The sequence below is a fragment of the Prionailurus bengalensis genome, chromosome B1 (assembly GCF_016509475.1).
Source record: "Prionailurus bengalensis isolate Pbe53 chromosome B1, Fcat_Pben_1.1_paternal_pri, whole genome shotgun sequence".
Classification (NCBI taxonomy): Eukaryota; Metazoa; Chordata; class Mammalia; order Carnivora; family Felidae; genus Prionailurus; species Prionailurus bengalensis.
In genome coordinates this window covers 122,834,314-122,854,063 of record NC_057344.1, presented here as the reverse complement: position 1 = coordinate 122,854,063, position 19,750 = coordinate 122,834,314, and the positions used below count along the sequence as shown (strand labels likewise).

The 19,750-nt window shown below is 35.9% G+C and overlaps 1 protein-coding gene across 2 annotated transcripts in view; it reads left to right on the top strand.

Moving 5' to 3' along the window:
- The window catches only part of LOC122478227 (microsomal triglyceride transfer protein), a 59,689-nt gene that overhangs the window by 4,659 nt on the left and 35,280 nt on the right, over positions 1-19,750 (top strand). Inside the window, exons 1-3 of one of the 2 annotated variants that reach the window (XM_043571771.1) lie at positions 7,566-7,715; positions 13,682-13,869; positions 15,175-15,318. In XM_043571771.1, coding sequence (XP_043427706.1) covers positions 7,655-7,715; positions 13,682-13,869; positions 15,175-15,318 — 393 coding nt within the window. In that variant the 5' untranslated portion in view covers positions 7,566-7,654. Of the gene's footprint in view, positions 1-7,565; positions 7,716-13,681; positions 13,870-15,174; positions 15,319-19,750 lie in introns of those variants that run through there. The other variant, XM_043571760.1, reaches the window with a different exon arrangement.

Below are 19,750 nucleotides of genomic sequence, written 5' to 3'. Positions count from 1 at the left end.
GCCCTTTGTAGCAACGTGGATGGAACTGGAGAGTGTGATGCTAAGTGAAATAAGCCATACAGAGAAAGACAGATACCATATGTTTTAAATCTTATGTGGATCCTGAGAAACTTAACAGAAACCCATGGGGGAGGGGAAGGAAAAAAAAATGAGGTTAGAGTGGGAGAGAGCCAAAGCATAAGAGACTCTTAAAAACTGAGAACAAACTGAGGGTTGATGGGGGGGTGGGAGGGAGGGAAGGGTAGGTGATGGGCACTGAAGAGGGCACCTTTTGGGATGAGCACTGGGTGTTGTATGGAAACCAATTTGACAATAAATTTCATATATTAAAAAACTGCTAAAAGTTTTTTTGAGCAAAAATCTTTTAAAACTAATAAATTCAGTAAAGTTACAGGATACAAAATTAATATGCAGAAACCTGTTGCATTTTGTACATTAATAACTATCAGAGGAATTAAGAAAGTCTCATTATAATTGCATCCCCCAAAAAAAGATACCTAGGCATAAATTTAACCAAGGAGGTGAAAGACCTATACTCTGAACCCTATAAGACATTGATGAAAGAAATTGAAGATGACATGGATAAATGGAGTGATATGCCATGCTCATGGTATGGAAGAATTAATATTGTTAAAATGTTCATACTACCCAAAACAGTCCACAGATTCAATGCAGTCCCCACTGAAATATCAATGGCATTTTTCACAGAACTAGAACAAATAATTCTAAAATTTGTATGGAACCACAAATGATCCTGAATAGCCAAAGCAATCTTGAAAAGGAGAACAAAGGCAGAAGTATCACACTACCTGATACTACAGTACAAAGCTACAATATTCAAAGCAGTATGGTATTGACATGGAAACAGATGTATAGATCAATGGAATTTAATATACAGCCTAGAGATAAACCCACACATACATGGTCAATTAATTTATAACAAAGGGGGCAAAAATATTCACTGGGGAAGAGATAGTCTCTTCCATCAATGGTGTTGGGAGAACTGGACCACTATCTTACACTGTATACAAGATAAATTAAAAATAGATTAAAAGCTTGATTATAAGCCCTGAAACCATAGAACTCCTAAAAGAAAACATAGGCAAGAAGCTTGTAAACATAAATCTTACCAATACTTTTTTTGGACCCATCTCCTGGTCCAAGGACAACAAAAGCTTTAAAGAAAGGGGGGGGGGTGGATTACATTGAACTAAAAACTTTGTAACAGTGAAGGAAACCATCAACAAAATGAAATGGCAACTTACTGAGTGGGAGGAGATATTTGCAAGTCAAACATCCAATAAGAGGTTAATACCCCAAATATATAAAGAACACACACAAATTAATATCAAAAAAAACAACCTGATTTAAACATGAGCAGAAGACTTGAGTAGACATTTTTTTTCCCATGAAAACATACAGATGGCCAACAGACACATGAGAAGACCTTTTTCATCACTAATCATCAGGGAAAGGTAAATCCAAACTGGAATGAGATATTGCCTTACAGCTCATGCGCAGCAAATGCTGTTTGATAGCATTTTACCCACAATAGCACTTCTTTCAAAATTGGAGTCAATCCTCTCAAACCCTGCTGCTTTGTTAACTAAGTTTATGTAATATTCTAAATTTTTTATTGTCATTTCAACAATCTTTACCAGGAGTAGATTCCATTTCAGGAAACCACTTTCTTTGCTCACCCATAAAATGCAACTTTTCACCTGTTATGGTTTTATCATGACATTGCAACAATCCAGTCACAAATCCAGTTACATCTTCAGGCTCCACTTCTAGTTCTCTTGCTGTTTCTACCATATCTGTATTTACTTCCTTCACTGAAGTCTTAAACACTTCAAAGTACTCCCTGAGGATTGGAGTCAACTTCTTCCAAACTCCTTTTGATGTTGATATTTTGATCTCTTCCCATGAATCACAGATGTTCTTAATGGCATCTAGATTGGCAAATATTTTCCAAAAGGTTTTTAATTGGCTTTGTTCAGATCCATCAGAGCTATGGCAGCTATAGCCTTATGAAATGTATTTCTTTTTTTTTTTTTTGAATGTTTATTTTCGAGAGGGGGGGGAGGGGGAGAAAGAGAGGGAGACATAGAACCTGAAGCAGGCTCCAGGCTCTGAGCTGTCAACACAGAGCCTGACGTGGGGTTTGAACCCATGAATCACGAGATCATGAGCTGAGCCAAAGCTGGACACTCAACTGACTGAGCCACCCAAGTGTCCCTTATGAAATGCATTTCTTAAATAATAAGACTTGAAAGTTGAAATTACTCCTTGATCCACAGGCTGTGGAATAGATATTGTGTTAGTGGTGATTAAAACAACATGAATCTCATTGTACAGCTCCATCAGAGCTCTTGGGTGACCAGGTGCATTGTCAGTGAGCCATAATATTTTGAAAGGAAGTCTTCTGAGCAGTAAGTCACAATAGTGGGCTTAAAGTATTTAGGATACCATGTTTTAAACAGATGTGCTATCATCCAGACTTTGTTGTTTCATTGATAGAGCACAGGCAGAGGAGATTTAGCATGATTCTTTATTTTTTATTTTTATTTTATTTTTTTAGCATGATTCTTAAGGGCCCCAGGATCTTTTGAATGGCAAATGAGCACTGGCTTCAACCTAAAGTCACAAGCTGCGTTAGCCCTTAAGAAGACAGTCAGCCTGTCCTTTGAACATTTGAGATGATGATTAATATGGCATATTCTGCTTTTTCCACATTGAGGATCTATTATTTAGTGTAGCCACCTTCATGAATTATCTTAGCTACATCTTCTGGAGAACTTTCTGTAGCTTCTACATGAGCACTTGCTGCTTTACCTTGCACTAATGTTATGGAGGTGACTCCTTTCTTTAAACCTCATGAACCAACCTCGGCTAGCTTCAAACTTTTCTTCATATTTTTCTGTTTTAGCTTCAAATTCTGCAGTTTCCTCACCTTTCTCACCCTTCAGAGAATTAAAAAGAGGGCCTTGCCCTGGATTAAGCTTTAGCATGAGGGAATGTTGTGGCTGATTTGATCTTCTATCTAGAACACTCAACCTTTCTTCATATCTGCAAGAAGACTGTTTCACTTTCTTACCATTCGTGTGTTCAGTGAAATAATTTTAATATTAATTTCCTTCAAGAACTTTGCCTTTGCATTCACAAGTTGGCTAATTGTTTGGCACCAGAGTCCTCGCTTTTGGCCTATCTTGACTTTCAACATGCGTTTCTCACTACGCTTAATCATTTGCAGCTTTTTATTTAACATGAGAGACTTGTGATCCTTCCTTTCACTTGAACATTTAGAGGCTGTTGTAGGGCTATCATCTGACCTAATTTCAATATTGTGACTCAAGGAATAAGGAGGCCAAAGGAGATGGAAAAGATGGAGGAATGGCCAGTCAGTGGAGCATTCAGAACACACACACATGTTTATTAAATTCTCCATCTTACATGGATGTGGTTTGTGGTGCCCTAAAACAATTACAAGAGTAACATCAAAGATCACTGGTCACAGATCTCCATAACAAATATAATAATGAAAAAGTTTGAAATATTGCAAGAATTACCAAAATGGGACACAGAGTCACAGAGTGAGCAAATGCTATTGGAAAAATGGCACCAGTTTGATCTTCAAAGCACAGTAAGGTGAAGTGCAATAGAATGAGGTATGCCTGTATGTATTTTAGTTAATAATAATGTATCAATATTGTTTTTTTAATTAACAAATCTACCACAATAATGTAAGATAATAATAGGAATGCCTTGGTATAGGCTATATGGGAAATCTCTGGACTGTCTTGGTAATTAAAATCAGTCATCATGATCCAAATTTAAATTTTGTTGTCTTTTGGGGTGCCTGGCTGGCTCAGTCGGTTAAGCGTCCGACTTTGGCTCAGGTCATGATCTCACAGTTTGCAAGTTCGAGCCCCATGTCGGGTTTTGGGCTGACAGCTCAGAGCCTGGAGCCTGCTTCGGGTTCTGTGTCTCCTTCTCTCCCTTCCTCCCTCACTTGCGCTCTGTCTCTCTCTTTCAAAAATAAATAAAAACATTAAAAAAAATAATAAATTTTGTTGTCTTTATAGTAGTCTACTGAAAGAGAGTCATCAATTCTCTCCTTTAAATGCTAGAAATTCCGGGGTTTTGTGGCTAAAGATAATGTAAAGTTAGATTCCCCTCAGGGTGACTGTTATTGACACGTAAGATTTTGTTTTTGTTGTCAAATATGTGTGTCTGGAGGTGAATATGAAGGTAAAGTTTGTTTAATAACTTCATTTTGGAAAAATTGCTATCCTTTTTGGAGATTTCAAATGTTTCAAACCTAAGTCTCAAGTTTATTCTTGTTAAAGAAAGGCATTTAGTGTTAGGCACTTCGGTTTTTATTTTTTCAAAGAATTCTTAAAGTATACCTTTTAAAATAGTTTATATACTCTCCTATAATTTTGCATTGGTATAAAAGAGATAATCACATCATAAGAGTATTCTCAATCTAACAAAATTATTTTATGCAGGATCTTGAAAATTCTAACTCCCTCACTGAATTGAAAATGCTGTTAGACTTTATTATGACCACTTTGGGGTATTTGAAGTGTCCTTTTACGTTTTTTTCCCATTAATGCCATGGTTTTTTTCTAAGAACAGAGTAAAGTGTTATAATGTTATAAAGACTTTCCCCCCCTCTAACAGCTTTCATATAGCCTGACTTACTGTATCTATATCTGGTAGGGTAATACATTTCCTTCCAACCTCTAGCGTGTGAAGTTCATTTATCTTCCAATCTATGAAAATGAGTTAACTCCTAACAACCTCTGATACTCAACAGAAACACAACTGCACTTTGGAATTAGTAATTCATCTTTATGTCATAGTTTCTTATTTATCACTGCAAAATAGGTGTATAGCAGATATTCCAGTGTCAAGTACTACCAATAGAATTTCATTGCAAGAGAATTGTTTTAAAATCTATTGTTTGATTTTTGGTCTCGTTAGCACAGATCAGTTTTTTCCCCTGTATGTTCAGCCTGGAACATTTAAACACAACAATCAAGTGCCCTGTTAGCCTCTGTACAAAATTGTGGTGGATTTACCAAAGTTAGTGACAGTCCCAATTAATAATTCTCTGTCATTCTTAAGAAATCAAGTTTTCTGCATCCTATCTTTAATATTTTTAAAGTAAAGGAGAATAATGATTAGGTTTTAGGGTTTGTTTTTCCATATTTCTTAAGTCATTTTTACCAAATTAATCCAAGCCTCATTTTTCTAATATGTAAATTGATTGTTAGGATGTACAATAAAAAATCTAAAGTGCTCAGCATAGTTTATTATACATAGTAATTGTTTCATAGATGATAGCTCTTGTTATTTTTATACTGTGCTATGCTCTGGTCCTGCTTCACATGCATGTAAAATAAGAGATGAGTCTGGGGAGATACCTTCCACATGTATTATACTATGTTTGCTTTACTTGATCAACCGAGCTATAGAGGAGTGTGCCTCTTCTTCGGTATACAGAATTCACCGAATATGGAAAGAGTTTGGCATTCTTACTTTATTTTTGGTGAAACAACCTTAAGTCTTTCAAATGTCTTTGTACAAAGTGAAAGTTCTAAGCAAAATATAGAACGATGATATTATTTATTACCGACAGAAACAGGCTTCTTTGAACATTCTATGTTGAAATGACTATTTAATAGTGTGATTCATAGAAGCATTCTAGTCCAAAGCAAATGCTTGAATGAAACAGCATTTATTTTATTAGGCAATAGTGATGTGTCTTTTATTGGTTGGACTCTGGTAAACGTTTGACAACAAATGGTACTTTACCCAAAGAGACACGTATCATGCATCACATAGTCTAACCACAAACATTAAAGGTCTATGTAACTGTGAGCCTCAAATGGAAATACAAAAGACAGTTATCATAGAATCACATATGATTTAAACCAGTCTTTTATTTAAATAAATAAACATAGCAAGTTTAGGTGAGTCTAAAGGCTGCATATCACTATGTATGTAATGCAGAAATTGTGGAGCACATAGAAATCTATTTAAATGTAAAGCAACAAAGCATTTCCACATTACCTTGTGTTTAGAATTCCTGTTATTCATAAAAACTTATTTTTTCAACAAACATTTTTCTAAGAATGGCCTTTTCTGTTTACCCCAGGAAAACTTAATATTTATAATTTTAAGGTGATAGTCACAGCCAAATATTTTATTTTTGAAATGTTTATTTTAAACATTTAGCCATTATTTATATATGAAACTTATGGTAGCAAATAAAATTCTAATCGCAATAGATGATAAAGGCAAACAATTTTCATCTCTCAGTTCTTTATACAAAAATAGATTTCAAGAGGTAATATGCTTAGCTTCAGAGATGTTTAAAGTTTATATTTCATTTTGTGACTCTATTAAGTTAGTTGTCTCTTATCTGAGTTGTCTAAAAGATGTAAGCTTAAGGTTAGAATTCTAGAAAAGGGTTTTGAGAAAGAGGATAGAAACTTTAAGAACCTGTTTTATACTTAAACATGGCTGTAAGTATTTTCATATACTTACAATATTTACTTACTTATAATATTTTCATTCAAATAGCCCTTCACAAGTATTTGATTCCCTGCCAAAACATCCCCATAATGCCTCCCCAAACCACCTCATTTTAGTAGATTTTATTCCTAGCAGGTTTCTCACAGGAGTTTTCAAGGACAAGAGTTAGTTCAGTTAGTATGGTCATAGCCATACTAGAATATTCACTTTAATTCTAGAAAACTTTCCTAATGAATTTTCTGTAGCAAAAGTGCTAAGGGCTGGAATTCCCCCTCTGAATTTCTTCCTAGAAATGAGATTCAGAAAGCATAGGGGACTCCAGCTAGCCAGTCTGAGGACTTAGACAAGTGTTTCTTGTCACAGAAATAGCTAGATGTCTACTGTAATATCCTCATTTGATAGGCTCACATGTTAATGATAGACAATGCTGATTTGCTACAACCCCATTAGTTTCACATATAAAAAGAACTATCTAGTTTTCAAAACTGAAAGTTCTATGTACTGTAACATGATTTTTGAAGTGATTGGTGGTGGTACAACCTAAAAATGTTTAAATAAATTATAAAATTCAGAGTGATTTTTAAATAACAGCATACAAATAGTATAAAAAAATTCCAAGATGTCCATAAAAGACATAATAAAATTCAATTGAGTTTAGCTTAGTTTGAGAATCCTTGTCCCCCTCCCACACAATGTGGCCAAATGTACAGATAAGCACTTAATATAGGCATGATGATTATTGTGTATTGAGCCAAAAAGCATCACTACCAGTTGTTCTCAAATGTCCTTAAGCACTTCTGAATTTATAGGAAGGCAGACTGGTTTAGCTCTCAAAAGTGAACATTTTCTTGATTTTCCTTCTTGAGTAAAAAAAAAGTAAAAAGAGTGAGAAACTGAAAACTGCAGCCCACCTAAGTTTAATCATTAATAGTGAGTTCTTTGGTGAACTTAGGTCCTCATTTTGGAGTTTGGAATCTGACCTTTCCCCAAAGATAAACACGCTTGTTGCAGGTTCTGAGGAGGGTCACTCCCTCATTGCCACCAGAAGAGTCCACTTCTCAGTGACTCCTGGCTGGGAACTGGATGCATTAGAGGGTAGCTAGTCAATATGATTCTTCTTGCTGTGCTTTTTCTCTGCTTCATTTCCTCATATTCAGCCTCTGTTAAAGGTAAGTTTGTGTCACCGTTTGCTTAACTATAATTTTAATCACTGAGAGGAAAAAGTGTGTGTGTGTGTGTGTGTGTGTGTGTGTGTGTGTGAACAGTGAAAGAGTTTCTAACTAAATCGTCTTCAAAACTACAAAACTTTGGAATACTTGTGAAGGCATGACTGGATTGGAATGAAAATCAAATTCAAATTCCTACATACATTAAGGAAACAGAGGTCCCTTTTAGTTTCAGTCCCTTAGACTAATGTGCTCCTTGCTTCAATGTCTCATTCATGGTCTATTTTTAAAAGGGAGAAAAGAAATGCCAGCTATTGTTACCTGCTGCTGTTGGTCACTCACTGAATGCAGCTCCTTCATTTGAATTGTAAAAGAGGATTTTAAAAAATCAGTTTTTAAATTTTCTTCTAGTTGCTTAGCAATGTGACATCAAGAAGCATTAGGCTCAAGGAAACAGGCATTTGATTTGCCAAAGAATTATGAATGAAATAGTAAAGTATGTATTTAATTGCATTGCCATTCAAAAGTGAGGATTATCATAAGTGGTGAATTAAAGAAAATAAAACTACATGGTATTGATTTAAGAAATAAGACTTATTGTCTTTGGATTAATAGTGTTGCTAGTTGTAGTTTCTACTTTAAGATAAAGTTGATTTTTAAAAATACATATGAATTGTATACCTTTCAGAACAAACATATTTTATGATGGTTTATCAGATGGTTTATGATGGTTTATGGGATGATTTCTAAAAACTGAATGAAATGTATTATTATGGAATCTTCTTTTAAATCAACCAGAATGTAAACAAACTCCTTGGATTTCTAAATGTTGCACCTGTAAAATAAACACTTTTAGAGTCTCTTACGAGGATACACTGTCAAAACCAGTTGATCTAACACATCACTTAGCATGCATGATAGGGTCCAGTTTTAATAACTATGTATACTAAGTGATACAAAACAATTCACATTAAACTTCTAAAACCCTTTTGGGATAATTATATTTTCATAAGTGAAATTTGTTTCAAGATTTCTCGTGTGGAAAATTTCCACATGAGGAGAGAAGACAATCTTTGTTATTGAAGCAGAAAAACGCAGGGCTAAATTTAAATTATTTTACTTAAGCAAATAACACTTTAGTTTCTTGAACTAAAGATTTCTTTAGTTTCTTAAAACACCAGTTTCTAAAGTGTTTAGTATTTAAAAATACAGTCCTTACTTGCTACTATCTGCCAAATGAATTGTAGAGTATTTGAAATATGAGGGATTTATACACCATAATATCAAGCCTAATACCCTTATTATTTTGAGAAAAATAATTGAACTATGGTGGTTATTATATACTTCTATTTTTTTCTACTCTATAAAGGAAAAAAAATGGATAACTTGGTGTTTTCGAATACATGCAGTTATAATGACTGAAACACACACACACAACATACACGACAATGACATACAGGAAATATGGTTTAAAATATGACAGATAGCTACCATGTGTTGTGTACAAACTCAGTGGCGAATCCAGAGTTTTAGAACCTGAAGCTTATGCAATTTAGGGGGCATCTTGAGAAAAAATTGCAAAAATACCTTACTTTTGCAAATGTTACTGAAAGAAAAGATATGGCATGTGTGCACATTGCTAGGGTCCCTTCCAAGATCTTGGAAGGAGCTTGGGCAAGTGAGGGCCCCAAAGCTTAAGCATCATTAGCTTCACAGTACAAGCTACCTATACCAAATATCATAAATAAAAAGTATAGGACTTGACAGCTCTCTCTCTACCTGAATGTGATAACTTTTTGTATTACAGTACCATGATTTTATTATAGATTCCTTGCCTTCTGTAATGATTGACATTTAAGAAACAAACTCCTTGTGAAAGTCTATTTTAAAATCAGGCCATGATAAATTTGGGGATCTCATGTATCACCTCAATACCCATGTTATATTTAATTATAAATGCAACTGTTTGGCAAATCCCCAGATCTGGGCAGATATTGAGCAGAGGTTGGACTGAGAGAAGGTGAGTGAGATTCGTACAGATGAGGGTCTATTTAGAAGAGATAGGCTGAGTATGAATGTCCTAAAGACTCAAGTTTCCCCTACTTTTTCTCAATCATATTTTGTAATGGTGTATCTATTTTCAGTGCATTCTTCGGGTGTGCTTTTACTTTTGCTAACCTAGGCATGAGCGTTCTGTTTATTAATCTTGTTATCTCTGAACACGACCGATTCCTTTACTTCCAGTCTTGCTCTCAAGTCCCTGGCCTGACCCAGGGACTTGAGTCAGGACTTTTCAGTCCATTCACATCAATCACATCTTCCAATCTTTTTCCCTTGTCCTTCATCCTACTCTTTTACATTTTGTCTTAGAGTTTTCTGTTGGAATCCTCAATTCCATTGCCTACCCTTACCACTGTTGCATGCGCCTTTAAGTCTCACCTTGAATTTACCTGTTTCAAAATACATATTTTAAGATATTTCTTTACAGGTTGAAAACCAAGAGTTTTGGTGCTTTTAAGTCACTTAAAATTTTTAAATGCATTTGAAGGGACATGTTGAAGAGGTTTTGTCTAAATTCGGTTTCAAAAAATGCCATCCCGTATACTCTATAGAGTAACATCCTAAGAAAGAAGTAAGTCAGCAGTATAAACAGAACATGCTCCCATCGCCAGTGTTGCCAGATCTCTGAATAACATGAACAGAGAAACACTAATCAAAGAGGAAAGGATAACAGGGACAATATTACAGCATGATTCACTTATTTGAATCATTTGAGGTTTCATCTCTTGTTTCAAGAGGTAGGAAAAAGATCTAGAACAAGGCCTATTCTTTCCTATGCTTTATCATTTCCACATCATAGTCAAGTTCTGATCTATTATATATTGTCTGCTATCACATTCTTTTGACTGGTAAAGTAAGAGCAAGGAAAAAATGATCAACATAATACTTTGGAAATCTTTAAAATTTAAGAGAGGCTACCTTCCTACAAACTTTTCATAGTTATTTTAACCAGAAGATATCTTTATGTAGCCCACAAAACTTGGATCTTAGTAAATTTAAACATCAAATTCTGCATTCTATCTGCTATGTTGGGTTGAGAGCAGAGTCAGCTTTTCTCAGCTGTCTGTAATGCTTACCTTTCAGAATTGCTGTGAGGATTAGATAAGACATGTTATTTCCTTTATGCCCTCTGTGGAATTCGATAGGCATGATAAAAAGAAGGCTCTCTGGCCAAAATGTCTTTCCTGATCAGAAAATCAATGTTTGAACCTGTAGCAGTGTCCCCAGTTAAAATGTGGAAGAGGTTGAGGTAGGGGAGGCAAGAGGTAGTCATAGACTTTATCTCCTCCAGGGTTTTTCCTGACTTTTTTTTATTATTATCATGAGAGAGAGACAGAGAGAGAGAGAGAGAGAGAGAGAGAGAGAGAGAGAGAGAGAGAGAACATGTGAGCAGGGGAGAGGGACAAAGGGAGAGAGAGGGAGAATTTCTCTCCACAACATGGGCCTTGATCTCACAACCCCAGGATCATGACCTGAGCTGAAATCAAGAGCCAGACACTCAGCCAACTGAGCCACCCGGGTGCCCCTTTCCTGACTTTTTTTTTTTGTCTTCTGTATCTTATACCTGAGGTTCTGCCTGCTTTGCTGCTTGGACACAGTGTATGTTTGTATGTATACTCTTGGATACTCCCTTCCCACACTTCCTTCTAGCTTTTCTAGATCCCTGTTCCTTGTCTCTGTATCCCCTTGCTTTGAAGGTTTGTCAAAATATATAACTTCACCACCCAAAACTTTCCTTTTTGACCTCATCTTCTGTAGTGTCTTTCACTGAATTCTGGCCTCTTTGGCCTCCCTGCTGTTCCTCCATTACACCTGCGCTGCTCTCTCCTTAGGGCCTTTAAACTTGCTATTCTGTCTATGTGTGTGGAGGGCTGGGGCAAGTGTAAGCATGGAGATAGAAGGGATGCCCTTCCCACAGATATCCATGTGGCCTAAAGCCTTTGTCCAGACTATTACCTTCTCACAAAGCTCTTTCCCTCAGCATTCCCATTCCCTTTCCTGTTTCATTTTTCTTCATTAGCACTTCTAACATTTCTAATATGCTTATATACTTTTTTATTGCTCATCTCCTCATTTAAATGTAAGCTCCACAAAGGCAGACATTTTGTCTGCTTATTAATTAGTACATCCCCAGAGCCTAGAAAAGTGCCTACCACCCAGGTGCTCAGTCCATCCTTGTTGGCTGTATGAGTGAATTCCTAGCTCCCTCCCTAGGAATGGAGAAGAGTTCAACCTAAAGGTTTAGTTGTGTGTAGTACAGGCAAGAGCATGGTCTCTAGAGCCAGACAGCCTGGGTTCAAATCCCGACTCTATCACTAACTGTCTGGGTCATCTTGGGGAAAATGTATAATCTCTATGCCCTTCGGTTTCCTTATCTATAAAAGGAGACTAATAATGGTACTTACCCCACTGGGTTTTGTGAGAATTAAAGAAGTTAATGTACATAAAGCACATTGAACAGTTTATTAGAGACAATGTGTTTTTTTAATTAAAAAATTTTTTAAGGTTCATTTATCTGAAAGAGAGAGAGGGAGGGAGTGGGGGAGGGGCAGAGAGAGAGGGAGACACAGAATCCAAAGCAGGCTCCAGGCTCTGAGCTGTCAGCACAGAGCCTGACACGGGGCTTGAACTCATTGACTGAGAGATCATGACCTGAGCCGAAGTCGGACATTTATCTGACTGAGCCACCCAGATGCCCTGAGACCATGTGTTTTGACCATTTTTTTTCCTCTCAACAGGAGACACTACAGTAGATGATGGAGACAGTAGACTTCAGAAGTTTTCTTAATTTTTGGCTTTGCAAAGTAACTTTGTTTTCTTTCTCAGCTGCCTCTCTTCTGGCCTACTCATTTGAACTTCCTTTCCTCGCCCTCCCTCCATACGCATATTTCCTGAGGGAAGAAAAACTTATGTTTGCTTATTATAGTTCACTAGGCAATGCAACCCCATTAGCACTGAGGAAAAATGTATACTGAAATCTTTTTTGACTATGTCCTGTGAGCCATAGATAGAAAATACACAGAGGGTTTGCATGACCATAAACTTCAAATCATCTCTGGTAAAGATTTGATCCTCCTGTGTCACATTTCTTTGGGTTAAGGTAAGCTGAATTAGACAATGTGTAAACTGCCTCATATATCAATTATTTTGGCTCACTATACTATTTGACATTAAGCTGCCGATGCTAAATTAAAACTGGTACTAAAATCTTGTGTAGTAAAACATTATTTTCTTCAGGAATAGCTAATTTAAAATTACATATGTATAACCTTGAAATGTACCTTTGTACTAAAAGTTTACTATAATTAAATAAACTATAATATTTTTACTGTAATTAGTAGAGTTAATTGCATTGGGGGGGATAGTCTTTAAATATTCAAAATATCCAATTTAAGGAACTGCCTTCTAACCCCTAAAATTACTTTGGCATTGATCTGTTGCACTGAAATGATATATTAGTTACAAATAGTTTTTATTAATTTTGTAAAGCAATTCCTGGCTAAACCTCTACCTGGAATCATATTCATCTTACCTCAATAAAGCTGGAGAGAGAAGAGAAATCACATTCATATAATTAAAAGCAATGCAATGACATTTCCTTAAAAAAACTGTTCTATAGTTCAACCAGAGCGATATTTAGATCATCTGATTATTGATAAAGGATACAAATTAATGTCTGTTCTGAAATGGAAGTTTATTTGTTTGTTAGTTGTTCTTTTTGTTGTTGTTCAAGTCAGTGATTTCAGCAAATGGAGAATAGGACCATCTTTCATTTAGCAAATATTACTAAGTTCCCACTAGGCAGCACTATGCTGGACAAGGAATGCATTGATGGCAAGATAGCACACTCCATGGCATGACAAGTACCTTACAACTGAGATTTGACTTGTGTCACAATCTTTATGCAGGTCACACAACCGGTCTCTCATTAAATAATGACCGTCTGTACAAACTCACATATTCCACTGAAGTTCTTCTTGATCGGGGCAAAGGAAAACTCCAAGACAGTGTAGGCTACCGAATTTCATCTAATGTGGATGTCGTCTTACTGTGGAGGAATCCTGATGGCGATGATGACCAACTGATCCAAATCACAGTAGGTATTTTCTACCAGGCATGCAAAGATTAGATGTCAGCAAAGTCTTTGAGAAATGTTATCATTTGAGAGCAATTGTTTTGTGCTCTTGGTTATATATCCCTTTACTTTGTTATCTATCACTAAAATAAATAGATCTACAGTTTTGGAGTTTTTGCCAATAAAAAGTAATCTGGTCTTTCTAAGTTGTTGAAGCAAGCAAAAGAAGGCATATGCTAGTGAGTAACTATGGTATGATGTCCAGGTCTATATTTCTCACTAATAGGCACATTAAACTATAACCAGTTGAAATGTTCTAGGAGTGAGGAGTCTAGAATCCATGTCATGTGAAAAACAATTAAGACTACTTTCACTGAAGGAGGAGATAATATTGGAACCTCTCAATTTTCCTGAGTGCCTCCATATAACGGAAGTACCAATGAGGAAGTGAACCCATTCTGTGTTCTTCCTGAGGAAAGAGCCAGGTGCTCTCCTGCATGGCCGTATTTGGTCAATTATGACAGTTTAGATGTATGTGTTGAGAAAGGAGGTCAAATCATATGGTCTCTGAGACCTCTTTCAGTTTTAATATATGGTGATTCCATATTTGCTTTCAAAGGCCTAAAGGCAATAGATTTCTCTAGTAAAGTCTGTTATTCTTCTACGTGTTGGTGTGAAGCAGGTACACGGGACCAAGATTTGTTCCATTATAACTGATAAGTAGTTGTTGATAAACTTTATAATGAGGTGTCATTGCAATACATGTATCAAGTGATCTTTGCTTCTTTGGATGTCTCTAATAGCTGTTGTGACTTCCAGGTTGGCTCAAAACTTCATCATCCACCTCTCTAAACCATTTCTTAATAGAACAGTAAACTATTCTGCAGAAAACATTATGTACCTCCTTGTTCAGTAATCAGACTGTTCATCTTTGATTTTGTATATACAAGTGAAATACAATGGGACAGGATTCCTTTCCAAAAAATGGTAAAGAAAGTGAGGAGACCAGGCAGACAGTAATAGTCAAAATGAATAAGGAGAGTGACAGTGACAAAAAAGAGCTACCTTTCAGTCATGATTATTACAAACCTGAATTCACAGATTTATTAAAGTATCAGTATTTTTACCTAATTCAAAAACCTAATTTTCATGTGACTTCTCCATTATTTTAAAGTTAATGGCTAAGTCCTATGAATCATGAATTGAAAAGCAACAGAATAAGTTATGGCCAACCCTGTTTATTGCTTTAGCATTTTATTTTCTAAAAGACTATGATGGAAATAGAGATAGCAAGTTTTTCTAACATGTTTCTTTCCATGTTTCCAGATGAAAGACGTAAATATTGAAAATGTGAATCAGCAGAGAGGAGAGAAGAGCATTTTCAAAGGAAAAAATCCACCCAAAATCATAAGAAAGGAAAACTTGGAAGCTTTACAAAGACCTGTGCTCCTTCATCTAATCCATGGAAAGGTAAAAGTGATTTTGGGGGTCCCACATCTTTTTTCTCCTACTTCAAATTTTTCCTTCCTTCTGTAGTTATTACATTGAAATGATCATGATATCACTACTTTTATAGTAAATGAAATTTTTTCAAGAACTGATAAGTAGAGGTTGCAAACTAAATGCTTCAGAAGTCAATCAAGGCGTTGAATTCACTTATATTTTCTAGCCATTTGTTTCTTATTTTTATGAAAATTTTTAGAATAGAATCAAGTATTTGTTTATTGAGAGGCACTATTAAAATGTATATTCCTTATTAGGAAGGATTAGAAAGATATTGTAACACATTAGGTCATCACAGATGATTGTGTACATCATTCAGGAAAGCAGACAAATTGTGAGAATGGAATGATCTAGCTTCATTTGATAAATGATATTAACTCATGAGACTATCAGTATCTGGCTAATGCACAAAATTGAAGCTTTTGAAAGGGCATGTCATTCCTAAGGTAGAGTTGGTGTTTTAAAAAAGTACTTAGAGGTTATTTAAAAACAATGACTTTGAAAAGTATTTTATATATTAAAGAATGAACACTATAACATCCATTTGTAAATTTGCTCAGAAAATTCTGTAAGTGTGCATTACTTATGGTTTGATTGTGATCTATTACAATGGTCTTAATATGTTTGTAACTGAGAAGAAACTGTGATCAGTGAAATACTAGGCATGACATATGTGGGTTTATGAAAAGTAGAGATATTATATTGATGTACATAAAAATGTATCTGTAAAGATGTACACTCAGTTTTAGTTACCAAAGTAGAAAAACAGAGGGACCATTATAGTTAAAATTCTACACATCTGCAAAATGTCTCTAGATTCAAAATTTTTAAAGGTGAAAACAAATACTTTAAAATAATATAAATTTCAGACATGTGATATATTGCTAATCATGATCTGCATTTTTATATAAAGCAGTAAAAGGAATTCTTATGTTGTCACCTCTCCTACAACCAAATGTGAATCCCCATCTCAAGGATGCTTCTCTTCTCCTCCACTTGTCAAAATACTTACCATGCCCTAGGCATTGCTCACAGGCCCTTTCTTTTATAAAGTTCATATCTTTCCAGTCAACTGGAAATAATCACCTCTCTTTAGAACCCTCTTAGCACTTTGTAACTCACTCATGGCCCTTATCACTGTCCTTTTGGTCATTTGTGTCCATTACTAGACTTTGGGTTTTGGTAGAGAAAATTCCCATTCCTCTTTGTATTCTAGCCCCTCATACTCCCCTTCATGCCCTTCCACTCCCTTCCTCTGCAAAACACCCAGAACCATGCCTTGTACTGACTGACCTGGTATTCTAAGAGACTTTCCCAACATTCTCCCAAACCCCATACTCCTTTAGGCTTATTTCTATTCAAGTGTTTATCATAGATGTTTAAATCCTCTCTTTGTCTGCAGTCAGCATTCAGAGTAAGCTCATAGGCAGCAATTGTGTCTTTCACTCTGTATTTTCAGTGTCCTGCTCATAGTGGGGTCTCAATGAATGTAAATTAAAGGAATGAACACATAAAGTTATATGGGGCTAAAATGAGTTGAACTTTGAGAAAGTCTTGGGCTATTGTTTGCTGAATATTAGCTAAATCATATTGAGCACTTCATGTGCACCAGAGGCCGAAGGCATTACATTAGTGATCTCTTTTATCCTCATGACAGCTCTGGGAAGCAGGTGCTGCTTTATCGTCCTCTTGTAATAGATGAGGAAACCAAAGTTAAGAGCAGTAAAGAAATTTGCCTAGGGTCACACAACTGGCAAGTGGTGGAGGTGGGATTCAAACAGGTCTAATCTCAGAGGCTAGGCTGGAAACCTCCACATTATACTGTTTTCTAATTGTGAAGTATTTGGGGAAGTACCACCTCTTTGGTTGACTTGCAATATTCCTACTTTATCCTTCAGTATATCTATTAACTCATTTGATTTTCATATGGCACAACAACATGAAATACTATTTTCTTCCTCTCTGACCTTCTAATGTGGAAAGACACTTGAGCCCATAAAATATAAGTTGCACTTATAATCTTAATGACAACCTGCCATTTTATAGCCCCTTGGGTAGCAGTTGAGTACAAAGTCTTTTGTTACACACACAAAAGAACTCAGTGCCCTCACTGTTCAAAGGCTGGGATGGAGCTGCCACATCATTATTTCAATGACTCCAACATGCCAATTCTACAGGAGCTGTGATTGTGATGGTTTACGATAGCCTCAGGTTAAAGTGCACTGTGGTATCTATCAATGATATGATAAAGTACCTGTTGGGAAAAAAAATGACCCTGGAGACTAAGAAGCCATGTGGAGTTTTCAGCCACATCACTGTCAGAGAGATCATTATTTAAATGATCACCTCAGCCTACCATGAGAGGAATTAGGGAAGCAAGGGCTGAGCTCCTGATTGGCAGTTTTATTGAAAAATATTTTCCTCTCCAGGCTCAAATTAAGTTTTACTCCCTGAAATTTCTGTGATTTCAGGGATGCTCAACAGCATGTATTTTTTGTCCTTCCAGAGCCCCCTGTTTTAAGCTCCCATATTTACATGGTAAAGGAGAGCCCATTAAAACACTCAGGTGCATATTTATTGCACATCATCCTTTTTCCATGCCCACTCATCTTCCCTATATAAGTGTTTGGGCATGGCTCTGGTTTTGTCTACAGATCATAAGTGATGTTGGACATATGACAGTTTTCTGGTTACGTTGATTAACACTGACAAGCAAAAGATGCCTCAAGTTACAGCATGGATCCTTTTTTGGCCTGAAATGCTAAAACAATTAACTGGATAATTACCAGATTTCCATTTCTGGTTTTTTCTGTCAGTATTGATTAAATGAACCTCATGGCTGCCGAGTTGGCCCTTTATTTTGTGTTGTTTCTGGGCATTGATTTGTTCTCTGAATCTGGCAGTATGGCTCCTTCACACACACTGAACCTCCGAAAGAAATATGACACCTTGAAAACCTTCAATTCTTCAAGTATATCTTCACTTGTCTGTTTTCCATTGTGTCATTCCCTAGCTATACTCTCTGTTAGATATATATCAAAGATATATTTAAAGACATAAGTCAGCTAAATAGACTAAACAAAATGATAGTCTGTTTGCTAGGATTCTTTTTGTTTATTTTTGCTGTCTGGCCAGTTAATGCAATTTTGCTTTCTCTTATTCTTCAAGAATACATACATTAAGGGGATGGATAGAAGCATTTTTTTTTTCCCTAAGGAAAAAATACAATGAATCTCGACTGATTCCACGGTGAAATTAGCCCTCAAAATTTAGCAGGAGACTTTCTATTCTATTCTAGAATAGAATCCTTTTCTCCTTTTCTGCAACTCACCTATCTTCTCCTATGTTTGGTTTCCTTGAGTTAAAGACTTAGTTTGTAACTAGGTGGTGTCACTGTTGCTCTCCGGAAGCTATGTGAGTTTAGATAAGAGTCCTGTGGTTGCAGATGTTCAGAGCTCATTTCAGAACTGGATGAAGTAAATCAGCTTTATGGCATGAATATAATAAAACTTACTTGGTTCCTGTTGTGAAATAATGAATTTAAGATTATTGCTGTGACAGCCACACGGATTGAACTGCAAAGTTCTGACTTACTGTTTTGTCAATTATGGAGAGCCTGCTCAATTCTAATAGTTGACATTTAGCTAATATGGATACCAGAGCTGTTTTCACTTTGGCTCACAATGGTCTGCACTTAACAGAATTTAGGCCTCAAAGATAGCTGTCATACAAGTGAGGAAAAACAGATGTGTCCACTTTTCTAATTTTAGGGAAATGATAGAAATTAATAGAAAACTGAAAAAAAATCTCTTTGTTTTCTGGTTTATTTTGTTTGTTTATTATTTTGTTTGTTATTTATTTGGTTTGTTTATTAGGGAAAAAAAGTTGTGAACACCATTTTCTTAGAGACCTGGTGTTCGAGATCAAACCTTGATCCGTACACATGGGCCATTGATAGATGAGTACTTAATCTTTTGTGTAGTTCAAAGATTAAATTGGAGAACTAGGTTTCCTGAAATTTTAGGTGAAACTTTATAAATAGTTCAGGTACATTTTATAGCATGGAAGGAAAGTGAGGATACTAATGATAATCATACAAGTATTTTTACCACTTAATGACTCCTTTTTGCTTTCTAAAGTACTAAAGCCTTGCCAAAAACTCACAGACCATAGGCATATGTGTATTGCCACTAAATGAGTCCTTCTGACTGTATCTGGGTTCAAGAGACCCACTTATGAACTTTTAAAAGTCATGATATCTAGAGATATACTCCCAAATATTTGAAAAGGAGGTTACGCTGTAATTCCTAAAAGGAAAGAAGACCCAGTTTACAAAATAGAACATCAGAAACTCAGCCTTGGATCTGAGAAATTGCCAGTGATTTGAGAATGTGACACC